The 18,395-nt window shown below is 41.0% G+C and overlaps 1 protein-coding gene across 1 annotated transcript in view; it reads right to left on the bottom strand.

Moving 5' to 3' along the window:
* camsap2a (calmodulin regulated spectrin-associated protein family, member 2a) overlaps positions 1-18,395 on the bottom strand; it is a gene marked incomplete at both ends in the record, with an annotated part of 43,787 nt that overhangs the window by 17,425 nt on the left and 7,967 nt on the right. The window contains 3 exons of the mRNA XM_083969781.1: positions 457-489; positions 5,977-6,057; positions 8,079-8,240. Of these exons, the coding sequence (XP_083825907.1) occupies positions 457-489; positions 5,977-6,057; positions 8,079-8,240 (276 nt within the window). The remainder of the gene's footprint in view (positions 1-456; positions 490-5,976; positions 6,058-8,078; positions 8,241-18,395) is intronic.

The following is an 18,395-nucleotide window of genomic DNA, read 5'->3' as shown; positions in this document are numbered from 1 at the left end:
TTTTTTTGGGGGGGGTCTCTTGGGACCTCTTCAGTGATTCCCCAAGGGTGTCCTGTTCCCCTGACAAGAACTTTCCTATTAACAAGTACAAGACAGTACATTAGAGAAAAGTTCAAAGTAACACACTCCTAATGTATAAACCCTGGATTTCAATATATAGCCTTAAATGATAAAGGACAGCTGCTTTTTAATGTCCTCCACACTCTGCAGTTACAGCTGCAGACAGGTCTTTTCTTCTCATTTTTGCTGTACATCCAATCACATGGGTACACACCACAAGGGAACAATTGTTAATCGAAACACAGGGTGATAGAGAAAAGCTGTGTTTATGTAACAGTGAAGTCACAGGCTGATGCACACTTGTGATAACATGATGGCAATCAAGACAGACAGAGGGAGGAGGCGGGAGAGGCGGCCACTATGGATACGTAGATGAAAAAGCGTAAGTTGACTTACAGGCACAAGCTTCATGTACCACTTGGTCGGAGACTGCAGCAGCACAGCGAAAGCGAAAAAAAAACACAACAACAAAGAAAATACCCGTTAGTGAGATTAGTTAGTAATGCGATTAGTAATACAAGGAAAGACATGACAGGTGTGAGACCAAGGAGAGAAAAAACTGTGCTATTGAGAGTGCAAAAAAAGCAGCCCACATGACATAAATAACCCTGAAATTGTGTTTAGTGTAATGTGGTGTTAAGGTTTTTCGGTATTTATCCTTGGCCCAAATATTAACTGCACTGAAGGGCTCACTGTCGCAATTTCACTCAAGCACAATCAGCGCTAATCAAAACATCATTTCCCTCCCTATCCAAATCTCATCAGTGTGAAAAGTAAAACAGATGAAACATTTGAAATCCAATTTAAAACAAATGCACGAGACGAAACTGGATCATGTGACCTGCATTTGGAGCCCAGATGGAAATTACACTGGTGCAAGACTTGTGCAACGAGACTGAGCCGATGTCAGAGTGGACTCAAAATGTATGAGCTCAAAATGAATCAAAACATGTGGAGGCAGTTTTGTTTGGTGTGAAATACAAAATTACTGTAATAAATGTAGTCAGTTGTAGTAAATGTGCTGTCCTTCTCAATTTGGACAGTTTGTTTTTGTGCTTATATGCATGTTAGCAGCTGACGGGTCGAATCAATAAGTATACTAAGATTGTATGGCACAGACAAACTCAGGGTAATATGTATCTCATTGTTGCTGGAGAGAAAAGCATCCGCGGAAGTACAGTAGAAGCCAAAATAACAATCCCTGTGGATAAATGGAACTAAACTGTCAGCCCTCCACTGGCAATGTAAGCCGACTCCAGAGGAGGAGAGGTCTGCCTCAGTAATAGCTAATTCCCACACTACCTAGAAGCATCAAAGAACCAAATGTAAATGTCACTCAAATTGTCTGGCACGTCCTCAACTTCAAAGCCTCATGGCGATTTGTGAGAAAATACAGTCTCTTTGTACTGAACCCCTCAGAAAAAAATAAATATCTAAGGTGGTGAGAGGATAAAAAGATCGATTGTAGCCTTCTTGGATTCTCCTGATTTGATTTACGTCACAGCCGCCCGAATTGTAATATGAGTTAGCTGCGTGAGTCCAGTGCCATCGCACCTGATGTAATCTAATCTTCCTGTTACGTATATTAGTTAATCAGTTTTATCGATTTGCCAGTGAATGGACTTCCTGTGAATCTGATATCTCAGCATGAATGTGTTTTAACATGATGTGTCGCAGCAAAGTCAATTTAAAATGTTTTAGTGGGTGTTTTTTTGTCACTTAAATTGTCATAACGACATGATGAGTCGGATTCCTGCACAAATTGAAGCGATTCTGACAAGATTACCTAACAACATTTTACATTCCTGACATTTTGTATTTGTGAGCAGCGAGTGAGGCAAAAAACAAAACAAAAACAAAATAAACTCTGGCCTTGCTTCACCCTCACAAAGTCAATGCTGATCTCCAGGCCAAGTTGAACATTTGGTTGGCAGGAGGGAAGCGTGGCATGACACGCAACAGGATCAGGCTGTGGGTAATCATTTCTCAGGCTGGTAGTGACATTCTGTATTTTATAATGATAATCACACAAATTCAAAATCTATCTGTTCCTTCCCTTTCCATACAGCACATCATGTTTATTGAGTCTTCTATGCCTGGCAATCATAAGGCATCTTTTTTTTTACACTTTAAAAGGAAAACTGACATTAAATATTCAAATATGCCAATGAAAGACTCATATTTAAGGTGAAAAAACAAGCAAAATCAGCACAATAGATACAGACTAAAGAACAAGGTAACTCGGCCCTGTTGATTTTTTATTTTTTTAAGCAGGAACTGACACTTTATTTTACCTACTGGACTGGTACAGAGATGATAATGAGTAACCCAGGGTTAAATTATGGGTTTTGATGAAGACACAAGTTTCTACTAATACCTACATGTAGCTTATGAAGAGGTCGAACTGAACTTCCTGTGCCAGGTTATTCTGAGTACACAGCTCCAAACCCCTCTGGCCCAGTTTGAGAATAAGATATGGGAGATGAAGACCGTCTGCATTTGAAGTAATGATCAAACTGTGAGCTAAGCAGGGTCAGACAGAGTACCAATCAAACCCCTGGGGAGAGGTAGGGCCCTCATCCATCATCTCCTTATGGCACACGCACACACACACACACACACACACGCACACGCACACACACGCGTTATACTTGTGTATTTACACATTTACCCCACCCAACTCCACTTCAATCATCCTGTGACACTTCCCCCTTCCCATCAAAGTTCATCCTCTGAAGCCAGACATGTCCGGTTCAGCTGCAGCTCAGCTTTTGCAACTTAAAAGGATTAGTCCCTCTCTTCTCTGTGTCCTGACGTTGCCTTTGCGGTCCTCCCACCCTTTGCCCTCCACCCACCCACCCTCCCTCTCCCCCCTGTGTACGGCACAGTAGGTTCAAATAAAAACACAGTTGCCCCGGTGAGCTCTACAGCGCTGTCCTGGGAGGTACGAGTCTGACTGAGACAGAGGCTGCCTGTGTGACTCACACTGCAGTCATACTGCAAAGGCAAAGAAGAGGGGTAGGTCTAGGGAGGTGGGGAGAGAGATGGGGGGATAGAGAGAGGAGAGATGGAGCTGCTAGGCATCAGCAAAAAAACAAAAAACAAAACAGAGGAGCACTATTTTTGTGTATTACTGTAGTGGAAGTTATATATAGTTGAGTTATACATTTTGTTTCCTCCTGGTTTTCCACACAAGGTAAAAATGTTTTCCTTAACAAACTGTATAGAAAAAATCCTCCACTCTTCCTCCTCACTCTCTAGTGATTATATTCATAATGCTGGGTTGGAAGCAAACTCATTACTGAACACAATTTGGCCAAAACGCTGACTGTACTTCACCTTCCAAAACAGCGTGTGGCTATTATGCAATGTCTCCTGGCTGAGGCAGTGAAGGCTTGAAAGTTACAAGACCCAAATGTTGAAAAACTCTCCTGACTAAACAACATGAAGAGTGGTAATACACTGGTTCCACACAATCCACTATAGCCTACTTTGTCTATGCTTCTCAGTCTGTTTTATGTTTTTACTTGTAAAGAAAAAAATCCCTTTTCAACACTGCATTACACATTGTTGTCTTTAGCAGCCATTATGCACACACAATGACATTTATTGTAAACTTTAAAGATGCAAGTTACAAAATCCTAATATCTCAGGCTTCTCAGCAGACACAAACACTGACTGACATGAATGCACTTTAAATCAACTTCAAGGCGTTGAACTGCATCATTCAATGACTGTGACTTTCACCCAAATTCAGACCAGGACATTATGAGCCATAAGCTAAGCTATAGGACACAAACAAAGTCAAAACAACCACAGGCCCACCAACATACACACACAGACACACACACAGAGTCCATGTGACTTGATGTTACTGAAGGGGTCAACTCTCCAGCTTGGGGGCCTGACAAGCGGGTGTATTACTGTAACACTCGCGTCAAGTGCAAGCGTGGCTGTACATGTGAGACACTTGGTCAAAGTCTGGGTTAGTGTCTGTTGTAACTTTTAGTTTTGTTTATCAAGCATTAAATGATGCTGTGATGTCACTTATTTTAGATTTACCTTCTCCAGTCAGATGTGTGTGTGTGTGTGTGTGGGGCAGCTGAGGCATGCAATGCTGTGTCTGCACACTGACTGGACAGATCAGCATCAAACACTGTGCAAGTCTGCACACAGCCCTGGGACTGGGATGGGAAACACACACACACACAAACTGCAGTGCTCTATTTCAACTCACTGCATGCTCAAACACATGTGACAGGGTTGCAATATTTTTCCTTCGGTAAACCTTCTAACTAAGCCACAGCGCTGACAAGTGTGGTGTCATGGTGTGCTGCCTGGCATGACCTGAGACAGAGAGGAAGATAGGACATGGAGGCGTGACCCAGCAGCAGGGGCGAGGAGGGAAGATGTAAAGTTGAGTTTGGAGTTCAAAAGCAGGGCAGTGTTACTTTGTAGAGGTGGGGAATAAGAGAGATAAGCACAGCAGAAAGATGAGCAATCCGCTGCTGATGAATGTGAACTGAAAATGATTATTGTTATCTAACATGTTGGGGGTGTTCGTGACTTTCATGTGTAAATAAAACTTTTAAAAGGTCACTGCTGCTGGTGCATGATGAATAATGTGGAAGCAGCAGAGCATGAAGGATGAACATGGATGTGTGTGTGTGGAGTGACATCATTCACCGGCCACTCGCCGTCCTCCGTCTCATCTGCTGTGTCAGGGTGACGGTTGGTGGTTACCATGCCAACACCATGACCCCTTACCACACTAGACCATGATAGCAAATTTACCCTGACTGAAAAGCTGCTAGAGCAGAGTCATTAGGACACACAGTCACATACACACAGGTTAATTAGCTGTAAAATATATCGTATTTTTATCACGACTGTAGCTGGAATCTCCTCATATGCAAATCATAAAGGGCTGTGACATCAGAGGAGCTGAGATTCACAAAGTGGTTTTCCACATGGGTTGATGTAGGCTAACTAAGGTTGGCACTCCAGGACAACTAAAACATTTTGGAGCAGCTGCTTCACAGTAAAAAGCCTTCCACTCACTGGAAATATGATGAGAGCAAAGGAACTGTTTGGTCTGAAACGCTTAAAATGATGCCGAACAAAAAGGAATTCGTGTCAGAAAATGATGATATCAATTGCATTTTGAAAATACTGAATATTTTGTTATTAGCTAAAAATGCTGCTACAAACCCCTCCCCCAACCACCAAATTGTCTGTATTGTACAGCCTACATAGGCTACATCCTCAAACACACATACTGACTGTGAAAATTATAAATGGCTGCATATCAATTTTATGTTACAGCATTCTATTTCTATTGAATAAAGTCAATGTTCAGTGAACTGGTGAATGATGACAAACGCAGCATCAAGCAAAAGAATCCAAACACACATTACTCCCACTATTCAAATACATACTGCATATGTGTATAAATATGCACACGCACACGCCAGCCTGGGCACGCCAGGGCATCGGAAGTTGCTGCTGATACCAGAGTCAGTTATATAACAGATATGGACTGCAGGCTGGACCCTGAACATGTGTGATCCTGCACTAAATGACTGCTGGCCCATTTACTGATCTGCTGGGTAAAAGATAAAGTGAAACTCACTGTGATCTTAATGTTTCCTGGCTACAGATGGACATCATCTTCACTGGGGTTTAACAGCTTAAGTTCTGCCCAGGCCAATGGTCCGAGATATCAACGAGACACAGAGGTCCGGGACAAATAGCTCTCGGTCAAATGGACAACGCTGGTTGTTAAATCCATTAAGTGTTGCTAGGGATTTCACTTAGCTTGTGTGACACTGTCCATCAAACTAGTGGTGTCTGCGTGTTGGTGTGGTGTAGTTAATGGAGTGCCGAAGATGGGAGAGGAAAAAGAGAAGCACCCACCCGAGGACTCCCAGCAGGCTCAGCACTCTGCGTCTCCTTTCTCTGTTCCTGAGCCACAACATCCTTCAGATACTCATTTACCTGGGAGAGGGAGGACAAACCAGATTCATTATCCCTAAGCCAGCAGCAGCAGCATCAATGAGTAAAAACTGAATATGTGAAGCAGACTATGACTAATACTTCAGCTCATATTGCTTGAGTTAAAAATTAAATTTGTTTTGGTATTTAAAGTGAGGCTCCACAGATAATTGTGGGTTTAAGTCAATATTAAAACTTCAGTTTCAAAAGTCATCACAATGGAACATTAGCAAGCAGATAATACTTAAGCATTTAATTTAATTTGGCTGTAAAATACAGATTAATAACTGGACATTTCACTGTATATTATCACCTTGCCAGCTGTATTTAATATTGTGGTTTTGTGTTGGTTCCATAAAAGACCATATAATTCAGAGTTTCTGGATAGTGATCTGAATTTACTCACAATGAACTTGAGTGGAGTTGAATTAAAATGAATCAACTCTAATCTCACTCAGTCCTTAACTTTGGCCAACTTGCACTTATCTCCAAAACTTCATATGGGTCGATTTAAAGCAGGGACCAGTTGTTAAGCTGGTGATTTTTGGCTGTTTGGAACGCATAGGAACTCCAACAGGGAGCCATATGTCAGACCAGTAGGACTCCATGACCACACCCCCTGTTAGCTGTGTGTGTTTGTGTGTGTGTATGAGTATGTGTGTGAAGCTCAGAGCTGGCAGCATCCCAGCTTTCCTACCAGAAGAATGTAAACAGACTGGGCCCTGTAGCCCTGTATGGAGGAGTCACAGCCATCTGCACATGCAGGCAATGTAGACTTATCTTATAATTCAAAACAGTTGATTGATACGGTACACGGAAGTGGAAAAGGTGCTATATAATAAATGTACTGAACTAACACTTTTAATAACACAACTAAGTCAAAAGATTTACCACAGAACATGCATTCTACATATGACAAGCAGCGAAAATGACCTACATTTTTGTACTGATAATAATAAAGCCTGTGAATATTCTCATTTGTCCAGGATAATAATAAAAGAAATGTGCACATTATTAACATGATCAAATTAGTGGGTAGTTTTACTTTTGTAGGACTTTGACACATAACGCTGTAATTATAAGTTCATGAAAAAGTGCTAAATGCTGCTTAAAACCTCCAAATAATATTATCAGTATCAGCCTTTAAAACCCTTGTAAGCTGGATCCTGTAGTGTCAGAGGGGAGAGCCAGAAGACACGAGGAGCTTTGACAACAGCCAGCTCTTACATGTAATTATCAACTCTAAACAGGGTGTGGATAATGTTTAAGTAAAACCATCTTTAATAGGCCACGTTGACAGATTTCATGTGACAACTGGCAAATTGTCATGCTTTACATTTTACTTCTCAATCACATCCAGTGAGTTATGCATAATATGCTATACACGTGTAGGAAGCACGTGTCAATCCTCGTATGAACAAGGTACTCCACTTTTACTACACCCAAGAGGATGCTTTCTCACTTCACCTGTGCACGTGATACGGCATAACCTCAAGGCATGGAGATGCAGTGTGTGTGTGTGTGTATGTGTGTAACAGATTTGATGGTATTTAGGTCAGTATTTTTCACTGAAATATCTTGGGAACTTGAGTTCAGAGCTCAAGCTCTCCTGTGTACAGAATGTGGACCAGTGATCTTCTTTGACTGAAAGTCTTAGTTTAAATTTGTCATGTAACAACACAAAAATATATATATCTTATGCACAGTTACAAAATAACATTTTGGGGAAATACCAGTACCTAGTAATACCTAATGTGGCATTTTGCTTTGCAGGGTTAGGGTTCCCATTTGACCCCAGGATCCAATGCATATAATCACAACCTCATGTGAGCTGTAGTTCTGATCAAATTTGACATCTTGTAACAGATTTCTATTTAACTTAAATGATGGACACAACACCTGATATCATGAATTAGGTCCAGGAAACAAAGGTGAGTAAAACACAGGCTGGTGGAAGCTGAGACAGGACTGAGACAGCTGTTGCAGACTCCACAGACCATCTTTGTCTTTTCGCCATCACCCACCTTGTTGATCCAGGTGGTCACTGCATCCTCGGTGTCATATGGCGTTTCCACCTCAGGGTTGCTGGATGAATACTGACGAATGCAGGCCATCACCTTCTCCACGCTCACCGTCTCCACTGTGTATGCCATCATCAGAGTGTCTATCATCGCCAGATGGGCGCTCTGGAAGAGAAAAAAACACACAGAGAACGATTTAGAGAGAGTAAAAGAAACATTTAGAGCTTGAAATTGATTGCTGAACTTATATTCGCTCTCATTCACTTGCACTTCACAGAAAATACCGTAACACTGCATTCTTGTATCTTCTGCTTATGAGTCAAACACAGCGGCAGCGGTCGAAAGCCTTTGCCAAGTGTGAAAAGAAAATGATGGATGAGGTGATGGGCTCCATTTATTTCCTTGACATTTCATCTACAGTAAAGAGACAGATCTGACCACGTTACTGAGAGGAGTTGAACTTTGAATTGAAATGTTTGAATCTCTGTGACAGATTGAGCTTTCAGACTACAAGAAAATCCGATGTATTTACAGTATCAAGATAACACGGATGCAAGGATACTGTGTCTTGCATCTTATTGATTGAAAAAAAAAGCCAAGACATACCAGGGTCCACACTTCCACCAACACACTACGTAAAATGAATAGTTGCAATATCTTGGGGCTTGTGTCAATATCTTCAATATCTATTTGATCAGTGCATCCATACATTTAGCTTTTAACAGCATTCACACTGAGATTGTCATCCTGAATTTCTGACAGTGTAACAAATTTTTGTTTGTAAGACTGTGACTATGATCTTTGAACCTCGTTGAACCATCTCTCAGTTTTGGAGCCTTGTCCATCGATATCTCCATGATTCTGTCACTATTACCAGCCCATTGCTACAAACCAAAATCACACTGTGTAAACTGGGTTCATGGTGCATGGGGAGCTTGGTGCTGAAAGGACATTGATTTATAGCATCAGACCAAGACTCCAAATCTTCCACCGTACTGTATATCTGTAAGTCTGCCTTCATTTCGAAGACTCCCCCGTGGTTGTTGCCCTGGAAACAAGTGCATCCATTCCTGGTTACGCGACCCACTTTGCTCACAGCGACTGCTGGCCTTTTGAGGAGCCCAAATAAGACATCTTCTTTACAACAGATGCCAATTATCAGAAATGGCTTCCCATACATGCCCAACATTATCAATGAAGGGACAACAGCTTTCATCATACTGAGTATTTACTGACCAACTTATATGTCCTTCTTTTCATTATGTAGTGGTAATTGTTTTGAACAATTACATCAGTGAATCTAAGACAAACACCAGACTCCAGTCAAGTGTATTATTATATTTGATGCCTGTGTCACATTTCAGTCGCTCCCCCTGACCTTTCAAGGAAATAAGGCATAGAACAACAAGTGGTTTAACCAGTTTAACACTGCAATATGCAAATATGTTTATGCAATCTTTTCCATCATTTAATATGCAGTATTAATACAGCAACCAGTGATTTACAGTCATCTGTATCTCTTACTTGAAATGAGGGATATCTGCTTGAGTCACTTATTCCTCATATAATGCTGCCCTGTGTTTATTGTCAAGCCTGGCTTAAAAAACAAGGACATCCTGCAACCTGCAATGAATCTGTTAACTATGTTGTAGGCAACTTCTGAACATGCAGGAGGGATAAATAACTCTGATACAGGATAAATGCATTTCTGGGCCAAAGACAGAGAGATATGAGAACTTAAGGAAACCGACTGCTGTTACTCATCAGGCTAATCGACCAACCTTTAGACAGTGTCAATAATTTATGAGTGTCACAGGTAGCCTAAGTGTCAAGTCAGACATGTTGCCATGTTAACCCAAAGGTCAGAATACTGTCAGAGTTTAGTTCCCCAGCCATCATTCACATTATTAGGTACAGTATATATATTTTTTTAAAGTGGACTGTAGCTGTTGACCTTTTGCTTGGCTCCTTTCTGTTTACAGATATATTTTTCTAGTCTAGTTTTACCCTCTATTTTTGTACACCGACACCTCATTAGTCATGCTCACTAACTATGTAACATCGCAATCTGGTGCAATGTTATTAAAAGCTTGTTCAAAGCAGCAAGAAATGAATGATTTGCATAAAATACATTAGAAACATTATTCCATCAGGTCAAACCAGCCAAACACAGACAGACAAAATCAGAGCCTCTCATATAAGTGTCATTTCATCTCTTACAGTGTCTTGTTAAACATACTTAATCTAAGTAGTGTACTGACATGTCATGAAGCATTATAATGTGCAATGCGGGCATGAATATGAGACAAATAAGGAGAAACTATAACGCAGTGAAAAGCATGTCATCTGTGTATTTTAGTTCATGCTCCTACGTTTGACTCTCTCTATAGTATCTTGTGTATCCAGCACACACCACCCAGGAATTAGTCTGCCAAATATTTATACTTGGGCAGCAGCTTTTCCATGAGCTAATCCAATTAATCAACCATAAAGTTTAAGTGGCTTTGAAGATCCACAGTGATTCAGTGCACCAGAGCTGACGAAAAGGTACAAGGTAATAAAAACCTCACTTCAGTTTTTTTCCCTTTGACTGTGGAAGTGATGCTGAAGAGAGCATGTTATTCACTTATTCTATCAATGACAGCCTTTGTGTCATTTTCTGCTGATAATAAGGCTGAGTAGTTGGTAAAGTGTGTTTGATTTTTTTTTTTTTTTTTTTTTGGACTACTCATGTTCAAAAAGTGTGCAATGTTAAGGTTAATATCGGAGCAATAGCTGATGAGTTGTGGCTGTGAACTTAGTGTGAATATGATTTCTCGAAAAAAGCGCAGGATAAACAATGATGCAACATATAGCATAATTTAGTAATGTGTGGTAAGACTGGCTGTCAACACAGTAACTGTTAGTGAATTTATTTTTTTTTAGCCCTGGAATGAATTTTCTGTGTGACACAGCATTAGCTTAGTGCTTAATTTCCACCATCTCTTATCTGGCAACCCAACAACAAACCAATCCCATTTAATAATACACTGCCAAGATGTTTCCTATTGGCCCTCATTTAGCCTGTCCAAACAAACACTGTGAGACATTATCTCAAACAGACTACCCGAAGCAGTTACAGATCTGCCCTGTATTCCTACATAATCAGCTCCTTGCAAGGACAAGTTTTAAAAGGCCAAGGGACCGGCGTAAATCCTCCAAGGCCTCTTTCCCCTCCTGCATCCTCCCTTCTGCCGAGCAGTTTGAGGATATTGACTCAGATCTGCTGTGGTCTGATGAGATAAACTGACAACGAGGTGAACTAATCTTGTTTAGTAGACCACAGACCTGCAGTCTCTAATCAGACTGAATGAATCCAGGCTGTTGTGTAGGACGAAGAGGTGAGTGTAGGATCACGGTCATTCCAGGATTCCATGGCTTTTGACAGTGGGGTTTGAATTCCTTACTATTTGCAAACACTTATTTATAGACAAAAAGCCTTTTTAAACACCTGTTACAGTATTTGGAAGTGCATATATAGTCATGGCTGGCCGAAACACACGCTCAGCTTTGATATTTAAACATCCATGTTGCTGTCTCTTTGCACAGCCTCACGGGAGCACTGTGGTGTTGAAGAGCTCAAACTGTGGATCATAGTACAGGGTGTAATTAGTTTGGCTCCTGAAATCAGGCAGGAAAAGTGTTTGAACTGCACTCAAATTGCTGACGTGTGCATCAGTTTGATGAACACCGCATCAAAACAACTGTGGACGTCTTAGGGTTGGTTGCTTTGTGACGAGTGCTGCTGTAAAAATCAATTTCAGTACGTCCAGTCTGATCTGCTATTGATCTGTTGAGAATGTATGGTGGAAGAAAACAATATGCACGTAATAAATACTTTTTGTTTTCAGAGAGCTCAGCGTTTTGCAATCAGTTTAACAGCCGAGCCCCATAATTGAACTTTTCTTTCATTGTTGCATTGAAATAGACAAATCTGCCTCTTTCTATTTGAATAAATGAGCTTTTTCTGCTCTTCGATGGCCCTCTGCACTCAGCATTCATGAAGCATCAGGCAGCTTCAATTAAATTAGTTTGGAGTGAAAACTGGTGTACCATACTGTAACACTCAGGGGAAGCGGACCGTGGGTCAGTGGAGGATCAGCTGACCCTGTGCTAATGTCAGATGAAAGCAAGAGGGTTGAAGAAATAAAAGCTTCAGTAACTGGACGGACGCAGAGCGGAGGAAGTGGTGAAGCAGAGGTAGATACTTCATTGCCCTAAGGAAGAGTTAGCCTTTCTCATCAGAGCGGACCTGCCTGTGGTTTGCGATAATGCCGTTTCCTCTGTGACATCTCATGACGTCATGCTCTCTAACCTTTAAGTTGAGCTGAGCACATATGGTTTTTCCTTCAGCATCACTTTACTTCACTATCAGTTGGACATTATCCATACCTTAGAGCTGCCCACCACAACCACTGTCTTCCACTGCTGATGACTCCATTGCAGCATTCAGTGATCAAATGCACTGCTTGGGGCTACCTAGACAGCTGTAAGAGGAGAAAAAGTTGCTAATTTCATCCAAGTTTATTTGTTTTTCTCCACGATTCAAACTGGCTGCTCTCTAATTGTGCTGAATTTTATCATTTTCTTCCTTCTTCAAGGTAATAAACTGACTATGAAAACTATCTAATGGCTGCTCATCCTTTCTGATGAAGCAACTGCCTATTTTCACAGTCTCATATGCACAAAAACACATCTACTCACAGATTTTTTTTATTTTTTGCTTTCTCATCTAAGCTGATTGTGTCCATAAATCCTGTATTGATTTCTCATGGGGTAAGAAGATGCTCCTTCACGGTCAATATCCTGTTTTTATTGTACTGTTACACTGCTGGCTCTGAGTATTTCCGACCAGGGAAATAGGCAAAGACTCCTCATCTTTAATGCGACAAATACGTGACAAAGGAGAGATGAAAATCCACTGTAGAAGCCTGATTTAACAATCGCACAAAAGAAGTGTAAATAAGAACTGAAGCGACCTACAAAAGACACTGCATTTCACCTCAGTGTTGTGTGAATGTTGTAAATAAACTAAAATCTCTAAAATCTTTTGTCAGAGCTTTGAGCTGCTTGTGATGGCCTGAACCAGGTATTCAGAGCAGAGAATGTACAATACTACACACAGGAAATCATTGAAGTCTCCACACTGACTTTATTCCAACAGAAAATGAATTGATGTAATCACTACGGTAATGTCTTTACCATGACTCAGTGAAACCATTTCAAAGGGCTCTCTATTGGATCATGGCTAATAATCAGCCTGGGCCAGTTTTTTATTGCAGTGCAATATTTTTTATTGATTATTTATGATAATCTCCAAAGTTGTTGTTTTTTGCATCAGTAGGAGCAAAGAAGAGCCATGAAGCCGAACAAGCAACAAACCTCTGCACTACATACAGTCTCCTGGACCTCCTCTGGACAGAGAAAATACATTCACAGTGAATCAACATTAACTCAGGGGTGATGCAATATTGAAAATGCAGTCTGTTTTTAGTATCACAGCTCTCCTGTCCAGGCCCAGAGGTTCAATGCTGGGGGAGAAGTCAGAAAATTGAATCTGTCTAGCTTCAGGTAACTTCACGCCAACTCAGCTGGACATGGAAAAGCACTCAGCTGTGCCTCTCTCTGGTCTCTTTTGAAGGTCACCATAAGTACTGTAAAACAGTGGTAGTGGGTAAAAAGGAGGCACTGTTAGAGAAAAGCTTTTTACGGTAGCGGAAATAATGAAAGTAATGGCAAAAAAACGCTGCATATCTCCAAAAATATCCAGAATCAGGCAGGTGCCAACTTGCCGATGAGAACCAGTGTCAAAAAGGGAAAAAGGAAGAACAAAAAAAAACAATCAATCACAGACTTCATGATCGATTACCATGGCAACAAACGAAGCTTCAAATCTTCGATTTTTTTGGGTCAGCCCTAGCAAGCGGACAGATTTTTTTTAAGCCTTCCTTTTACCAGGTTAGTCCCTACAGAAGGACTAACTGAAAATGAGTTACAAACCAGAAAAAAGCACTTCCCCGATGTGTACCTCTGACTTCATGGACTTGATATAGCATGTGGTTACTAAGACATCATTATAGCGGCTCTGTCAGGCTATATATAAAATAAGCAGTGCTTTAAACGCAATACAAGGTTCAGCATCTTAGTTTAGTACTGTATGCCAGCTTGCTAACATTTAGTAATGAACACTAAACACAAAGTACAACTAAGACTTAGGGGAATGCCATGACTTGGCAGGTGTTTGGTCAACAATCAAAGTGGTTTGACCTGGTGGTGATGGTGTTAAACTTCAGGTCATACGGTCAGTTTCTCCTCTGGGGAACCTGTATCTGAACCAACTGAACCATCACAACAGTGCAGTCCAGTAGCTGTCAAGGGCAACAGACTGACTGACATAACATCACAAAGTCAGACATGAATTCAAACTGAACTGAAACTAACTACTCAATTTTCCAAATCATGACTTTTCCCACAAACATAGCTGATCAGTCTGCACTAATGCATTTCACCTAAACTGTCTCAATGATGCGGAGCTGCATTTTGAATTTGGATAAATTCTGTTATTATAATCAGGAATCTTTCTGGAAGTATAAAAAGCACCATCCCTTTTTCTGTCTTTTTAAGCACTCGCTTAGCTTTTCAAATTGAGAGCTGGCACCACTCCTTCAACAGCCTGTGCCACTGTGAGTTGAAAAAAAAAAAAAGCTCTCACATACACAATAACACTTATACACACATTTGGATTCACAAAATACCAACTGTGAGGTCTGGCATCAGTTGTGGGAATGGAGCTTTTAAGCAACATACCTTCCCCCCTCCATATGCTCCAAACCCAACCTAGCAATTATATGGAAACCTCAAAGCTAACCTTAGAACACTATCTGGGGACAGGATCATGGCTACCAGCCAGTGTTGACCTACTGGAGCTCCAAAGCCTTCCATCATGTTTGAGAAGGGCCTCTAGGTTGCAACGATTTCACGAGTGGTTAGTGATAAGATTTTAGTGGTTGAACTGATAGTGAAGAAATATCACTTGTTTTACATAAATATGATGGACATTCACCTTGTGTTCACAGTGAGCCCCCATTGAGAATGCAGATATAATTTCACTGCATTCATTATTTCACTGCCCAGAGGAAAATGTATTACCAGATTAATTTGGTACAATGCTGAATGCACAACTCATTATTCCTGAAGGTAATGCACTTTCATGCAACGTCTTTGTCTGAGAGTTTGCTTTTTTTTTCCTTCTTAAAACTTGAGTCTGAGCACAGTGCAACACATTATCTGCTAACGCATTGTCAGATATAAAAAAAATCTGGTACCAGGAGCTAATTAATCGTCATTTCTTAGTCATTTCTTTATACTGCTGTATTATTGCATTGTAAGATTGCATGTTTACTCCAAAATCCTCTCTGAGGTTTAATTCTTCAGAACTGCAATGAAAACGCATGTTGTAACAGGATAACTAATAAAAAAATGAATGTTCTATCATCTAATCTCAGTAAATGGGATTCCAGTTTAAACCTCTGTCTGTATATGACCAAATCTGTATGAGCATAAATTCATTAAGGATTAAGTGCCAGTCAATAATGGGGAGAATCAGGTGAATAAATGTATTTCCAGGCCTGCGGAATAAGAACGAGTTATCACAAAATCCCTGCTTCAAATCATAAAAGAGACACAAATGACACAGAGCTTCTCTATCGAATAATAAGCTAAAAGCACCACATTCAAAGATGTGACATTTAACACTGATGTGGTTGAATTATGCACTTTCACACGATAAATCTCTGTGTCAAATATTAGAACTCGAGTGTTGTGTCTCTAGCACCAGCAAAAACAGTACGTCACCTGTGGATAGGTTTCCTTTTTTCAGACTGAGCCTACAGACACTCATGCACAATCCCTACGATCCCTAAACAAACCTCACAGGCTCCACAGGGACGAACCATGCCCTCAGCTAAAATACCTTTGAATGGAGTGGCATTCTCTCCTCTATCTCAACATCACTAAATCAATATTTACAAAGACAGTCGCAAAAGACAGAATGCATACAACTTCAGAGATCAAACACATTGTCAGAGCACTGTTGTATGTTGTACTATGTTGCACTGTTGTATCAACTGATGAGACAAATCATCATGAATATTATTTCTCCTGTGTTGGGGGTTAAAAGCAGAGAACCATCCTGAGGATTTCTCATCCCTCTTATGTGGATTTTTCTACCCAAACAATAGAGAGAAAAAAAAAGATGAATTAAAAAAACAAACAAAGCATCAGTGTAAATCATATTCTAACTCTACTAAGCTGCTCAGGACCGAGGACATCACATGGCATCTCATAACGTGCTCCCTGACTATCCATCCATACTGTACTGCCTGGGAGTCGCCGCTGGCATTGAGCATAACATACTGGCTGTGACTTGGTCGAGGCCGACGAGCACAGAAACTACTTGGATGGGCTTCCCTTCCACCCTGCTGCTTCAGCTCGTCTTTGTTCGTGAGATCAAGTGCAGAGGAAGAGAAAAGGGACAGAAGTAGCCAGTTTGATGTTGACACTATTTTTTTTGGCACGCACAGGTTACCTTTGTGTTCCTTCGCCGTGTTTGTGTGCACCGGCGTACCGATGTGCGTCTTTTGTGTGTGTGTGATGCAGCATCTTAGCAATGCTGTCTGCCTGCTTGTATGAATCCAGCATTTCAGCATTCTCTGTCTCAGAGCCTGGCAGTGTTCACTATAACAACCCCCACTACACATACACGCACACACACACACACCCTCTGAGCACGTAGCTGCACGTACACACTGCACATATGACATATGCAACCATGAGCACCCCCACTCTTGCACCCACCTACACACACACCACGCATGCACAACACCCAGCCTTACTGGAGTGTAACCATGGAAACGGAGCGCCTGCCCAATTGGGGATGTGATGGAGGCAGCAGAAGAGAGGGAACAGGAAGAAGTGTATTCACCTCTATTCATCTCTGCCATACATGATTTGATGAATCAATCTGTCGCTGAGACTGAACTGGCAAACACATGTTTTAATCAATTCAGTTAAATATCAGTATAATGATGCTAATTATTGAGGTTTAAATGACTGTTCCTATTCGTTTAGACACATTTTTACAGATGCAAGTTTCTTCGATTGTAGAGTCTTCCAAATTACAATTTGCTGTCATTAGAAGCGCATTTTCCATTAAGGTTGAATTTGAAAGCACACTCTTAAAATAAGTGTGACAATAAACCTGCCTGTTTTATGGTTCCTCTGACATACAGTCACAGAGACGGCACCCATAAAGTGACTCAGAAACCATATAAGGTACTATGCCTCGTACTGTACAGTAAGTACTCACACAGCCTCTGTGATAGAGTCTCATTTAAACTATGCATTAAAGATCCTGGCAGCCACATGACCTATTTACAATATTATTAAATATTAAAGCTATTAAAGCCATGACACAACATCAATCTGTATATTGGCCAAGGTAGTGCAGCTGTGCGTGAAACCCTGCCCTGATCTCCGGAGAAAATGTCTGATTTATTCTCTTTTACTTCAATTTGGGGTTGGTAAAATTGCACCACCACCCATTTAACACCATTTAATGCAAACCGGTGCAACAATCCTGTATCTGTGTGATGCTGATTTGAGAGAGAGAGTATGAGCAACGCTGGTCTCCGTTCTCATTATCACTGCAGAGCTGCCCTTGAGCAAGGCAATAAACAGTCACTTCTCCAGTGGGGCTATTCGGCATCTACCAGATTAGACTGTGGCTCTTTTTTTGCAGCTTTTATGAATGTGGAGAGGAGCCGCCGTGTTCATGTTGAAGTAGAAGACTTAACGCCAACCACAATTTCTATGCATTAACCACCTTGTCTAGTGTGTATGGATACAGTCTTTTCATTCAAAGAGCACTTCTATTCCACTCAGCTTCGTCCAATTTGAGCCTCAGATACCAATACTCATAAAATACACTTACACACATGCACAGGTGTTAAAGGGATAGTTCAACATTTTGGCAACCAGAGCATTTTGGAGTTGTTGGATTGTGTATTTGATGAGCTTGATGAGGGAAACCAAGAAATTAGCCTACGTAGCGTAGCTCTGAGCAGCTCACGGCTCTGCTCCGGCGTTCTAAAAACATGTTACACCGACAATTAAAGGTAACAAACCTACTCCTAAAACTATAGGGATTATGGCAATGGGCCAATTTGCCAAAATGTTGAACTATCCCTTTAAGATTCTTTGGCTTGACTTCATTTATCAAAC

This window comes from Trachurus trachurus (genome assembly GCF_905171665.1).
Source record: "Trachurus trachurus genome assembly, chromosome: 4".
NCBI lineage: Eukaryota > Metazoa > Chordata > Actinopteri > Carangiformes > Carangidae > Trachurus > Trachurus trachurus.
This window is presented reverse-complemented; position numbering and strand designations above follow the sequence as displayed.